Here is a 12,570-nt window from a genome sequence, read left to right as displayed (position 1 = left end):
TTTTTTGTCTTCTCTGTGAGCCGGCTCAACAACAGTGTCTCAGAGAGAGCTGGGTCTTCAGTACATTGAAAGTTACTTGATAGTTAATGTGTACTGAGGATTGAAACAAGAAGTTAAGCTGTAGTAATGAAATTGTTCGTAAATAAATATGCAATCTCCCACATCATATGCTGAGGTGTAAGTGCCCTAATTGTTTCATTTTTAAAGTGGAAGTGACTGCTCTGGGGATAAGGAATAAATTGCCTAGAGGGAAATTATGCAATTTTAGGAGATGTGTTTTCAGGACTGCTATTGCATGTGTGTATGATAAAGTGCTTTTCTTTTCTGTTATGTGCCCTGTGGAATCTTGCAATGTTCAGTGGGCTTATTTCTGTTTTACACCAGCACAAAATAGAAATCAGGCCTGTGGAGTTGACGTTGCATGCATGTAGTGGGGAGATTGTTACCCTGCCTGTTGTGTGTTCATTATGAAATTCCAGATGTGCACTTCTTGTGGGTGTATTTTGTATTCACATGTTCTTGTTCCCTTAATTATAAACAGCTAAGACTACAACAAAATATTTGAAAAATGCTGACTCTTTGAGCTCAAAGATCTTGTTCAGCACTCACTTTCTGAAATGCCTGCACTGGAAAGTGAGTGTTCTTATGAGCGGTAGAATGGATATATAATGTTGGCATGCCTCACTGATTACATGCTCAACTTTTTTGCTTATAAGTAAAAAGACTTTTCAATGCAAATCTTGTGAGCTCAGTGGAGAAGGAAGGATAAAACTGATTTTCCATACTCAAAAATAGTAAAGATTTTTGTAATCCAAGGATGAGTTAATAAAGGTAGATGTTGATATATATTGATAAGACAAATTTTTTGACAAAGAAGGTACACTATAAATTCATCTGGCATCACCCTTGGATGGGTGAGTTGTGTTCTAATGGTCATTGTATTGAAGTGCTTTAAACAGATGTTTTGAAAGAGACTAACTGAGCAGATGGAGCAGAATAGAATGATTTCTTTGGATTTAATCTTCTAGTTGCTTTTTATTATGGAGACACACTTGGAAACAAGGAAAATGTGTGTACATTGACTTATAGCATTTGTTGTTTATCTTATCACTTAGGTGAATGTATAAAATGAGTCTCTCCTTGGGCATTTTTCTGATACTGCCCCAGAGTGGTACCACATGTTATTTTAAATTCTGGATTTTTAGACATTGAAAAGAAGATTGAAATTAATTCAGGTCTCAATAGTCTTGTTTTTTGTTTTTTTTTTTTCTTAATCTCTCTCTGTACTTTTCTCCAGGGTGATGAAATGAAGAAAACAGGGATTCAACCTATTCCTATGATGGACCGAGATAAGAAAGATGAAGTCCCTCAGGGTCAGGTATGAACTCTCTCAGTAAAATGGTACTTGTTTATACATAAAACATGTATGGAAAAACTTTTCATATATTAGTGAATATTGCTTTTAAAGTTGGGCTATTCAGACTGCTGAATTCTATTTTCTGTATGCAGTGGTGTTATTTTTTAAAGTAGCAGTGTAAAACGCATTCAAATTTTTGCTCAAATGACAGTGTGCTGTTTGCTGTGATCACTTTTTCCTTTCCTTGTTCTTCTAGCTCTAGCTAAGACCATAATCACCTTGAATTTTTGTAAGTGTCAGTAATGCTTTTTGTCTTAGTGAGTGCTTGTTTCAGCCCTCAGCTAGTGTCCAAAGGAGGGGAAGAAAGATGACGAATGGCCTTGAGGGGAAGCCTTGTGAGAGGCAGCTTGGTCACTTGGTCTGTTCAGCCTGGAGGAGACTGAGGGGAGACCTCACTGCAGTTACAACTTCCTGAGGGAAGGGGCAGAGGATGGTCTGGTGCTGCTCTCTTCCCTGTGGTAATCAGTGACAGGACATGAGAGAGTGACCTGAATTTGTGTCAGGGAGGTTTAGATTGGTTATTAGGAAAAGGTTTTATACCCAGAGGACAGGCACTGGAACAGGCTCCCCAGGGAAGTGGTCACAGCACCAGCCTGGCAGAGTTCAAGAAGTATTTGGACAATGCTCTCAGGCACATGGTGTGACTCTTGGGGATGGGCCTATGCAGGGCTCGATAGTCCTTGAGGGTCCCTTCCAACGCAGCATATTCTTTGATTCTGTGATTTTCATTGATCCAGGTCTAAAGGGTGACTGTATCTAATGTCCCATTTTAGTTTTTGACAATTATAGAGTAATCTCCTTTTTCCACTGAAATAGCAAAACAAGAAGAGGCATTCCACTTAAAAACTAGCAAACAGGAACAAAAGAAAAAATCCAAAACAAATGGGAAGAAAATGAGGCAGTATGTGAAATAGTGTGGATGAGCAGACGTCCCATCTCTATGTAACCTTGCCTTCTCACCAGATGCAGTTTCTTTATGTTGATTGACTATAAGTGTTTCATCTCAGAGTGCTGGATTTATAGCTCAGAAAATTTATCTTATTTTTATTTAAAGTATGCAGGACTTGGTTACGTAGCAGTATGGGAGGAATTTCTGTATTGATGACGACAAGAGTTGCTCTTCAATTTCTGAATAAGGATCAAAGTTTATACTGTTACAAAAAGAAATATTATTAAATACTTTGGTCATGGTACAGTACATAGTATTTCACTAAAAAGCATTTAAAGATTCTGCCCAAAGGAAGGGATCATAGTGCACTATTGTAACTGTCATAAGAGTCTGGGATAAGTGAGAGATGTTATAATGAATCTGAATGCAATCTGTCATTCTTGATATTAAATAAAAGTAGCATTTTCTAAACACTTCTTCATGTCATGACAATTCAGCTGTGGCATTGTAGCCATCACAGGCCCCTAAGCCTGTATGAGTCAGATACCATTAAAAATGTGCTCATTTAGTGTTCCCTAAATATGATAATAGTAAAAATATATTATTGAACTGCATACCTGAGAAGCAAATGCAGATCAGTCGCTGATCACATGACACAACATTCACAAATCTGCAAAGCCCCCAGCATTTTAAATACATTGAGCTGTGCAGCGCATACCCTGGAGGACATCAAAACAATCCATAATCTGACCATATTTTGTGAATGCTGAACAACCTTCTGTTTTTAAAAATAAAATCATGACAAGAATAATGGTTGCAGAAGTGTCTCTAACATCTCCACCTACTTCCTGCTGCTACTGACACCAAACAGGTAGATAGATCCTGAACAAATGAAATTAGTCAATTGAGTAATAAAAGGTTCTGTAGAAAACCCTACTTGAAGAAGCCATATCAGTCATAAAAGAGAGGTGTGTAAGCAGGTTGTAAACAGCAAAGATTTCACTGTTGCTGCTTATTTTAAAGTATTTGGATATTAAAAGGAGATGTAGAAATGTGAGTAACTAATATAAGTAGTAATTAAGTAGAGAGCTTGGAGCTGTTAGCTTCCAGTGTTGTCGTTTGGCAATAATTCAACTATTTTTTTTTTTTTCATTCTTGTTTTTCATAGATTGGGTTCTACAACGCTGTAGCCATCCCATGTTACACCACCCTTGCACAGATCTTTCCTCCAACTGGGCCACTACTCCGAGCATGCAGGTAAGTAAATGTGCATAGCTTATAGCTTGTGCAAGGAAAAAAACAAGAGTACTTTGCAATTTTGCCTGGAAATACAGATTTTTAATTTTAGAATTTTCATGAACATTAACAGGGATACACATCTCACATTAATCTATTCAGAAACCCAGAGGTGATAGCTACTGTCTGGGTAGATCCATTGTAGATCTACAGACACAGCTGATTAAACTGTGTTGGATGCCAAAAGCATTTAGAGAGAAACACTTCAGTGTTTGTGCATCCCTGTCTGCACTGGTTCAGTGTAATTTCCCTCTGTTCCCACAACAAAAACGGGCTAGTATTCTCTTTAAAAAATGTGTATTTAGCATGTGGTTTTATTTCATGTCAGATCATTTCTATTAAAAACCAGAAAAAGAAATACCCAGAAAATATTTAGTAGTTGAGAGTGTAGGAGCAGTAACATTGGTGTATGGGGGAAGCAAATGTAACTTTCTCCTATAATGCAGTGGCTTATGGAGCTTGTGTTGTTGTGGAAAAGAGGCAAGAGTCCTTTACCTTGTTGGTTGCTTCTCCACTTGAATGATGGTCGACTGCTTTGTAGGTAGTTCTATCCAGCAATTATATCCTGGGCTCTAGAATCTTTCCTGACAAAAAATTTTCCTGAAACCAGGGTATGCTTCATGAAGATGTTCCAGTTTCAGTTTAATCCATATTTTCTAGAAAACCCCAGCTGTTTCATTAAATGCCAGCGAATTCTAGTCATATTGAGTGGTTAAAGGTCTGGTTTTCTATGCTCTTACTAATTCTCTCATATTTTTTCTTAAATTCTGTCTAACATTGAACTTTTTTTTTTTGTCCTGTATGGCACAGCTACGTCCTCTTGTGGATCATGTGGACTAAATTCTCTGTTAAGTAACAGACAAATAACTTGAAATGAATGTAGTAGTTAGGAAAACAATTTCATTCATACACAAACATTCTTTCATATAGCTGTGAGAAGAATATTTAGGTCTGTGTCAGTGGAACAGAGGACTGCCTTATGAAAAACAGTGAGTATCTAGGAGCCATCATTAATCAGCTAATCATAGTTGCCTCTGAGGTACCTCTGCTGGGTATGGCTGTGCAACTCTTAGATGAATATGGAAGGAATATTCAGAAGAATTAGAGACTATACCTCTCTAGTTATTACATTAATGAGGCTACAGCTGGAATTTTGTTTAGTGTCTGTGCTTTAAGAAGACGTGAACAAACAAGAGAACATAAAGAGCTGAAGGAATATTTTAAGATTTTAGTAGGGAGAGACTAAATAATGCTTTTGGTTAATCAAAGAAAATAATGGAATTTCAAAATGGTTTGGGTTGGGAGATCCCTTGGAAGAGATCATCTAGTTCAGTCTTCCCTCTGTGGGAACAGACATCTCCTGCCAGAGCAGGGCCCAGAGCTTCATCCAACCTGGCCTTGAACACTTCCAAGGATATGGCATCCGCAGCTTCTCTGGACAAGCTGTTCCAGTGCCTCACCACCCTCACAGTAAAGACTTGATCAAAATCAAGTTTTTGTTCCACTTAATGGAAACTGGGCCTTAGAGAGGGTAGGTGGAGTGCTTAAGAATGCACAGTATCTTTTCCAGGAGCAACAATCTGGGAAGACACGTCTTTCCATTCCTGGCTGTATGGATATCCCATTGAGGCTTATTTGCAAAAGTGGCCTGTTTTACTTGATGGTTCATGTTTTAGAACTCAGATGCAGATATTTAAAGTTGAATTGTGGATATCAAACACCCACATAAGGCTGTGCTTTGGATGAAAGTTCTTGCTAATTCTGAAGATCCAGCATGAACGTCTTTTCAAAAGTTGGTTTCTCTGTCGAAGGTGTGGTGTCTGAAGTAAAAGTAATCAGACTCCTGGCAGAGCTGATAAGATTTTTTTGTATTTTAGAAATTATATTTGTTGTTTGTAATTCAAATTGTTATAATGATACTTCTGAAAGCTACACTGGCACAATCTCCGCACTGGATAGAGCTCTGGACAGACAAGCCCCTGCCTTGCTGTTGAGTATTCTTTAATTTAGATTGTTCTAATGCAGAACCAAAACACAGATGAGTAGATAAAGCCTCTGCAAAGACTAAAGAGCTTCTTTAAAATCCACATGCTGGCATAAAGTCTTCTGAGGAGCAGTTTGGTAGTTTTATCTTAGCCTTGAAATTATCCTCAGCTTTTTCTTTGAAAAGAACTAAGAGGAATTTTGAGGGTTAAGGCTTGGAGATGAAGAAAAGGAAGTGAGAACAGAGATATAACTTCAGGTGCCCAGTTAGAAAAAAAATTGTTATTGCAGGGTCTAGAATACTCCAGAGCGTTTAAAATGGTTGATTTTGCACTACACTTTTGTTTTTCCTTTATTTTTGATGGGTAACTGTAATTGAGTGTGATCAGAAGCATCCAGCCTTACTCTTGTTTAGTGTTTCCTCAGTTGCTGACTGAACCAATTTTGATATCACCTCTTCACCAGCAGTGCTCATCCTTGGAACACAATATTTAAGCTGCTGTGTCCTTGAGTTCTTTAAAACTCAGACACCAGCCGCAAATAATAGCAGCAAAAGCAGCTAAGGCAGCATGTCAGCATCAAGGCTTTTATTTTTAGAACCTCTGGGCATTTATTCCAGACACTAGGAGCCAGGGCTTCATTGGAAGCTCAAAGGCAAATGAATTGTATCATCTACACCTTACAAAAAAACAAACAAACAAACAAAACCCCCAAACAACAACAACAAAAAAACCCACAAAACAAACAAACTATATATATATATATATAAAAATATATATATATATAAACCACTGATTTTCTTAAAGTGAAGTGGCAGCTAACAGTCTAGAAGGTTTTCTTGTGTGCTAGTTTATTCCACATTTTTAAATGCTTTCTATTAGCCCACCTGTGTTAGAGTGTTCAGAATAAGTCCTAGGTAAGTTTTGTAGCCTATGTACTCAGTAGACCTGCCAAAGTATAAATGTATGGTAGTGTATGTATTTGGAGAAGGAAGTGATTTGTTTTTTCCTTTATTTTAGATCAAATAACTTGAAACTTTTTTCCTTGTGTTTTTGCGTCTCTCAGTTCTTGCTGAAATTGATATATTTTAAACATATTTTGGCTGTGATTCTCATTACTTTCTCAGATCCAAGAAGGAGACAGAAATAGTGATGCTTCATTTTTTTCTGATACTTAGTGCCTGATTGTATTAGCTGAGGTTCACTGCCATATTAATGCTGGCTTTATAACCTCCGGTTGGTCTGAAGCACTGGCTGAGCATTTTCCTGCAGAAAATGGTGCAGGTGTTACTCTAGAGGGCACCAGCTTTCTTTGGTAGACTTTATTAGATCCTGCTTTCCACCACCCCCAGAAAATGAAACATTTTCTCTTCTTACCTGTACACTGTGCTTTCAGATCAATATTTGCTGGTTTAACAAATGTTTTGGCAAGGCTGTGTCATAAAAATCCGAAAAGCTCTGCCGTGTAAATTCCGATGTAATCTCATGGTATGACATACCATAGGTGATCTTTTAGTACTGTTGCCATCCTGTTTGTTTATGGAAGGCATCTAAGAATGAGAGAACTGCTTTAGTAACTAGTGATCTGACAGTGTGAAGATGAAACAGTTGGGTTTGCTCTCTCTCTCTGTGTTTGAAGACTGAATGCTGAGATTTGGCCATCAGTTGTGCGGTCTATCAACATAGACTTCCCCATCACTAGAGTGCTACTGGTGTACAGCAAGTAAGACTATGGGTTTGTGATCTTTAGATCATTAGAACATTACCAGCTTGATTTCTCATAATTTCGTGGCTTATGAACTGAATTTTGTACTTAAGGATTGGCCAGGCTGTGAGGCACTAAAAGACATTTATGTCTCAAGGAAGGGGTACCCTTTAAATGTGTAGTAGATTGATAATGTGATTGCCACAGTAGTAATTGAAAATTGATACTATGTTCTTGGTATGCAACATTTTATATACTGTCAGGCAGCCCTTTTGCAGGAGTTTCAGAAAGCTTAATCAGCTCCTGTGCTCCAGAGTGCTGTTTCAGTGTCTCTGCAGTCATGTCCCTCTTGGGTCTCAGCTGGGCTTTCCTGCTGCCATGAGGGCTATAAATTTGTGGTGGAAGCAGGTGGTAGCCTCTAGCTTCAGGACTTGCCTTAGGGGGAAAGAGGGTGTACTGTAGGCTAGGATAGAGTTAACACTGATATGAGTCAGGCAGAATTACTAAATGGGATAAGTGAAGTTAAAGGCTGAAATAATGGATGATAAAAGCTTGATGACATACGGGTGCTAATATAAATATACTTACATAAATATAAATCTCAAAGTATGGTTCAGCAAACATTATTGTGAGGAAGAAATAAATCCTAGTAAACTTATGAACAGTGTCTTACCTTTGGCTTTTTTGCATCTCCAGGGACAACCTCAACCAATGGGAGAAAGTAACAAGAGGTGAGGAAGCCTCTATATGGATTTCTTCTCAATCCCTTGCTCCTGGGACCTCAGATTCTCTTCCTGTGAAGATTGATGACTGAACAGTAGCAACAGATTGCTTTAACCTGAAAAGCACCCCTTCTTGTTTTGGGGATTGTTTTTTTGTTTTGTTTCGTTTTTATTTGAAGAGGAAAAAAAAAAAAAAAAAAGGAAAAGGAAAGCTACAAAATGCTAAGTAGACCTGCCTAGGAAGGTAACACCCATGGAGTTACCTCAGGTGAATGACTCTGGCAGCCAATCTCCTGACCTACACCAGTGACACAACGTAAACAGAGGGAACGTGACAAACCAGATGTTTTGGAGTCAGCTATCAAAAGAGAACTTACAGCTTGTGAATATAAAAGACTGGCCTTATCTCATGGGCTACATTGCTGAGGCCTTAATTTAAAACTGATGGGGGTGGGGGGGAATCTCATGGGGTACTTCTAAATTGTATCTTTCTAGTAAGGGTTTCAATGGTACTTTTATTATACCGTACTGTGGCTGGCTTTAGCACCAGTGTCACTTGGGAGTTCTTGGCTATAAATAGAACAATATACCCATTGCTATTGTGAATGTTTATGCGTGATCTACTTGTAATCAGTTTGAACTCCAGCAGAATCCTTGGAGACTATAATTTATGCTTAGGTTACAGTGAATTCTCTTGCTGCAAACTAACGGAAAACCAACATTCAGGTTGAAGTTTTAAAGTACTTCATTAAGCATCATGATACCAATTGTCTATCACTCACAAGGGAAATGTTGATAGAACTAGTGATGGTGCTTTGTTCTTTAGGATGTTTTTTAAACCTAGACAACTCCTCCCTTAAAACACTGGAAGTACTGGATAATTATCTCTGATACGAGAGGGAGTTTCAGGTTGGAGTTTTTTGTATCCATAATGACAGAAATATCAGATTAAAATTTAAATGTGACAGCAAAGATTTCCTTGCCTAGCTCACAAGTAAGTCATCAGTTTTATTTCTACCTATTGAGCTGTATTTTAAAAGGTATTGGAGACATACCTGAAGTATCCTATCTGCTGGGAACAAAAGCCTTGTCAGAAAAGTCAGGTCTGGTAAGAGGGATTGCGGTACCATCACAATAAATCAAAAATGTGTTTGTATTGACTAGCTTTTGTGTTGCACAGTGACACTGCATGTCTTCTACTCCTTCCCCCCCCCATGCCAAGATGAGTGAAATTAAGAAACTTCTCCATTTTGTCTGTTTGTTTTTTCCCCTAGTTAGCAAAATTTCCAGGTTTAGAAATGCCTTTCTTAGTGAAAGAATAGCTGACTGAAGAAAAGTACGCTAAATGGTGTGTTTACAGTTCTGTGCTGACTTAGGCCTCACCTTACAAACTTATGCACAGACTTACATGTAATGCCACTCTTTTAAATTTAGTGCAATTGTACAGAATATGTTTCACAACACTTAATTTGCCTTTGTCTTTCTCTTAAAAATAATGAGAAAAAAATCTTCATAGTGATCCACACAATAGGTGAAAACAGTCTTTGCATACCTTTCACATACAGCCTATACTGCATTTATGTGCTTTTTCACAGATAATGCGCTCTTGTGGAGGTTCCGTGATAACATGGCCATTGTGTAACTGCAACAAGTAATGGTAGTGACCTAAAGACAGAACACAGGTTCTCCTTTTCCATCTCCTGTCTTTTGGGCTCTCTTGCTCTTATAGGCACGCCAGCTTTTGGGTTTCATGCGAACAACTTGGCCTCTTGAGTTTTGCCTTCTGTTATGGTCGAGCACATGCCAGTATCTGTTTATGTGTACAGTACGTGATCTGCAGTCGCATAATGTATAAATGCACCTAAGCCTTTGCTGTACATAGAGATCCCACAGGCTGAAAATTCAGTATGAACTTTTCTATTTGTATGATGCATGTTACCTAGCAACAGCCCTGTAATTTTTTTTTTTTTTTTTTTTTTTTTTTTTTTTAGTTTGCCTTACCGATTCTAAGTGCAGAAATTCTTTGGTAATCACAGCAAACTGGTTTGGTATTGAAAAAGAGCAAAAACAAAAACAAACAAACAAAACCCACCACCACCACCACCAAAAAAAAAAAAAAAAAAAAAGAAAAGAAAAAAAAAAGGAAAAAAAAATGGCAGGAAACAATTACACCGAAGTAGAATGAACATTATCTAATGCTGTGTCCTCTACTTTCCTCCTTAGCCGTTCTGTTTCACCTAAATAATGCAGATGCAACTTTTCATCCACTAAGTATTTGAAACAGAATCCATGGTTGGTTCCTAATCTACATGGAAATTACCTAAATCTGTGGTGGCTACAAAAATGCTTTTTGAAATTCAGATACCCCAACAACTGGATGGAATGTTTTCCTTTGTGGGTTAAGTATATTTGCTTAGGCATATTTGCATTAAATATATGTGCCATTATTTTCCCTTTTTTTCTGCTTTCCATTTAAAAATGCTGATCTTAAAAGCTTTGTAAAAGTATTCCTTATCACCCTATATCTGTGAGTATGGAAAGCTTTTCATCCATCTTATACTGACAGTAAAGATAACTTCAGTAGCTCTGTTTTCTACTGTTAAAAATGTTTGGCAGTGTCACACACTATGTTGTGTTTTGAAGTTTATAAGTACTGGTAGAGGGCATGTTTCCCTGGAAAATGTGTCAAATTGGTAATAAGTTGTTCTATTAATGTCTGAAGTGAATCAGCTACTGTTTCTAATACAGAACTATCCAAACCACTTAAAATATGTTTGCTATAGTATAATGTGTATTAGAATTTGAAAAAATTGGCTCCAGTGGCTGTGGTTTGGTTTGATTTCCTGGTGTGTAAAAGGAGAAAGGTCATGACAAGATATTACTCCTTGTTAGGACCTAGACACTAGTCATGATGAGCTTTTTTTTTTTTAAGAAAATGTAGTCTGTCATAGCATTTACAGAGTACAGATTTGTATGTGTAAATATTTTGCAGGAAAAAACACTTGTACCTGCACTTCAAAGTCAAACCCACAAAAAGCTAGAACTTCAGAGATTAATTTCATGGCTCAAAGACATGTTGAGATTTAATTGTTCAAAGATCGGGACTCAAACTCATGATTAGTTAAGATGTCTAGGTTTGTAAGACGTCTGACTCATTAAGTTAAATTGTCAAAAGTCATTCCTCCTTGCCGTTTTATCCTGGTAGAACTTATCTTGCCCAAAAGAATGTATGAAAAGCTTAACACTTCTAGGAAAGGAAAGATCTGTTAGATTTTTATATTCCTAGAATTGCATTTTTCTTAATAATAATTCCAGCTGCTTTTCCCTCCTACATCTAGTAAAGGTAAAAGCATTGTTTGAGGTTGTAACTGAGGTTTTCTAATGTATTTTGAAAAGGTGCCTGAAAGGTATGCACTGAGTGAGAAAAATAGTTGACATAGCATTATACTCATCTGAGATGTTGCATATTTTATTACAGCATGACAAATTCCATTGTTACAAATAATCTATGAATTTTGCATGGTTTTGCAATATTCTGCTGTAATGGTTCGACTCATGGCAGTAATTATTTTGCTATAAGAGATCATTAGATAAATGATCAGGTTTTAGCGGGAGTGTATGATCAGGCATATTAAATTGGAGGGGACATGCAGAGTGGAATTCACAGATTTCTTTCCTATATCTAAACTTAAAACAGTGTGATCAGTTTGCTGTGACTGCACTTAGAACATGTAGTGTAAAAATTGTAGGAGTAGCAAAAAGCACTATTCATGTTAAAAAATAGAGATTATTAGATGCTCAAATCAATCATGACCCTCTTGAAATAATGCATTTGCCTCAAACACTGTGATATTGGACCAGTTCTGTGAAGTGGAACAATTAATATATTAATTCTAAACACAGAAAAGGCTTTCTGCACACTTCTACAAGGAAGTTCATGTTCAAACTTTAGGTTATATATCCCAACCTAGCAAAGGCACATCATAACTTTTGTTTGCTTTCTGACCAAAAACTGTGCTCGATTGTAATACGGGTGTATACTCTGTCAAATAAACCTAAAGTAACAGACTGCTTTCTAGGGTAGATCAAACTGATTTGTAGAGTAGTTTCATAAATATTCCAAATTCAGGTTGGGCTGTTATGTGGAGAAGAAAGAACTTCAAGGTAACAACATTCAACTTTACTACATTTAGTGAGATGAAAAATTTGTTTTATATATATATATATTTACACACACATATATATATATATGATACATATAAACTATCTTTGTAAAAAATATGCAAGTGCAATAATTTAAAGAGGTCTTAACTTTGCATTTATAAATTATAAATACTGTACATGGTGTGTAATTTTTTTCATGTATTCATTTGCAGTCTTTGTATTTAAAAAACAAACCTAACCTTTACTATTACATTTGTACAATAGAACAGTAAGCATTTATTACAATATAGCTAAGTTGTAAATAAATTCACAAACCAAACAGCCAGTACATATGCATATATGGGTGTCCTATTGTGAAACCTGTTTTTGCTTTTACTGCTGGCTTTAGCACAGCA

At 37.0% G+C, this 12,570-nt stretch overlaps 1 protein-coding gene across 1 annotated transcript in view; it reads left to right on the top strand.

Annotated features, from left to right (window-relative positions):
* PDE10A (phosphodiesterase 10A) overlaps window positions 1-12,076 on the top strand; it is a 169,665-nt gene extending 157,589 nt beyond the window's left edge. The window contains exons 20-22 of the mRNA XM_040057725.2: window positions 1,298-1,378; window positions 3,475-3,563; window positions 7,986-12,076. Of these exons, the coding sequence (XP_039913659.1) occupies window positions 1,298-1,378; window positions 3,475-3,563; window positions 7,986-8,103 (288 nt within the window). The 3' untranslated portion in view covers window positions 8,104-12,076. The remainder of the gene's footprint in view (window positions 1-1,297; window positions 1,379-3,474; window positions 3,564-7,985) is intronic.
* The last annotated feature ends 494 nt before the right edge of the window (window positions 12,077-12,570 follow it).

The sequence above is a fragment of the Hirundo rustica genome, chromosome 3 (assembly GCF_015227805.2).
Source record: "Hirundo rustica isolate bHirRus1 chromosome 3, bHirRus1.pri.v3, whole genome shotgun sequence".
Lineage (NCBI taxonomy): Eukaryota > Metazoa > Chordata > Aves > Passeriformes > Hirundinidae > Hirundo > Hirundo rustica.
This window is presented reverse-complemented; position numbering and strand designations above follow the sequence as displayed.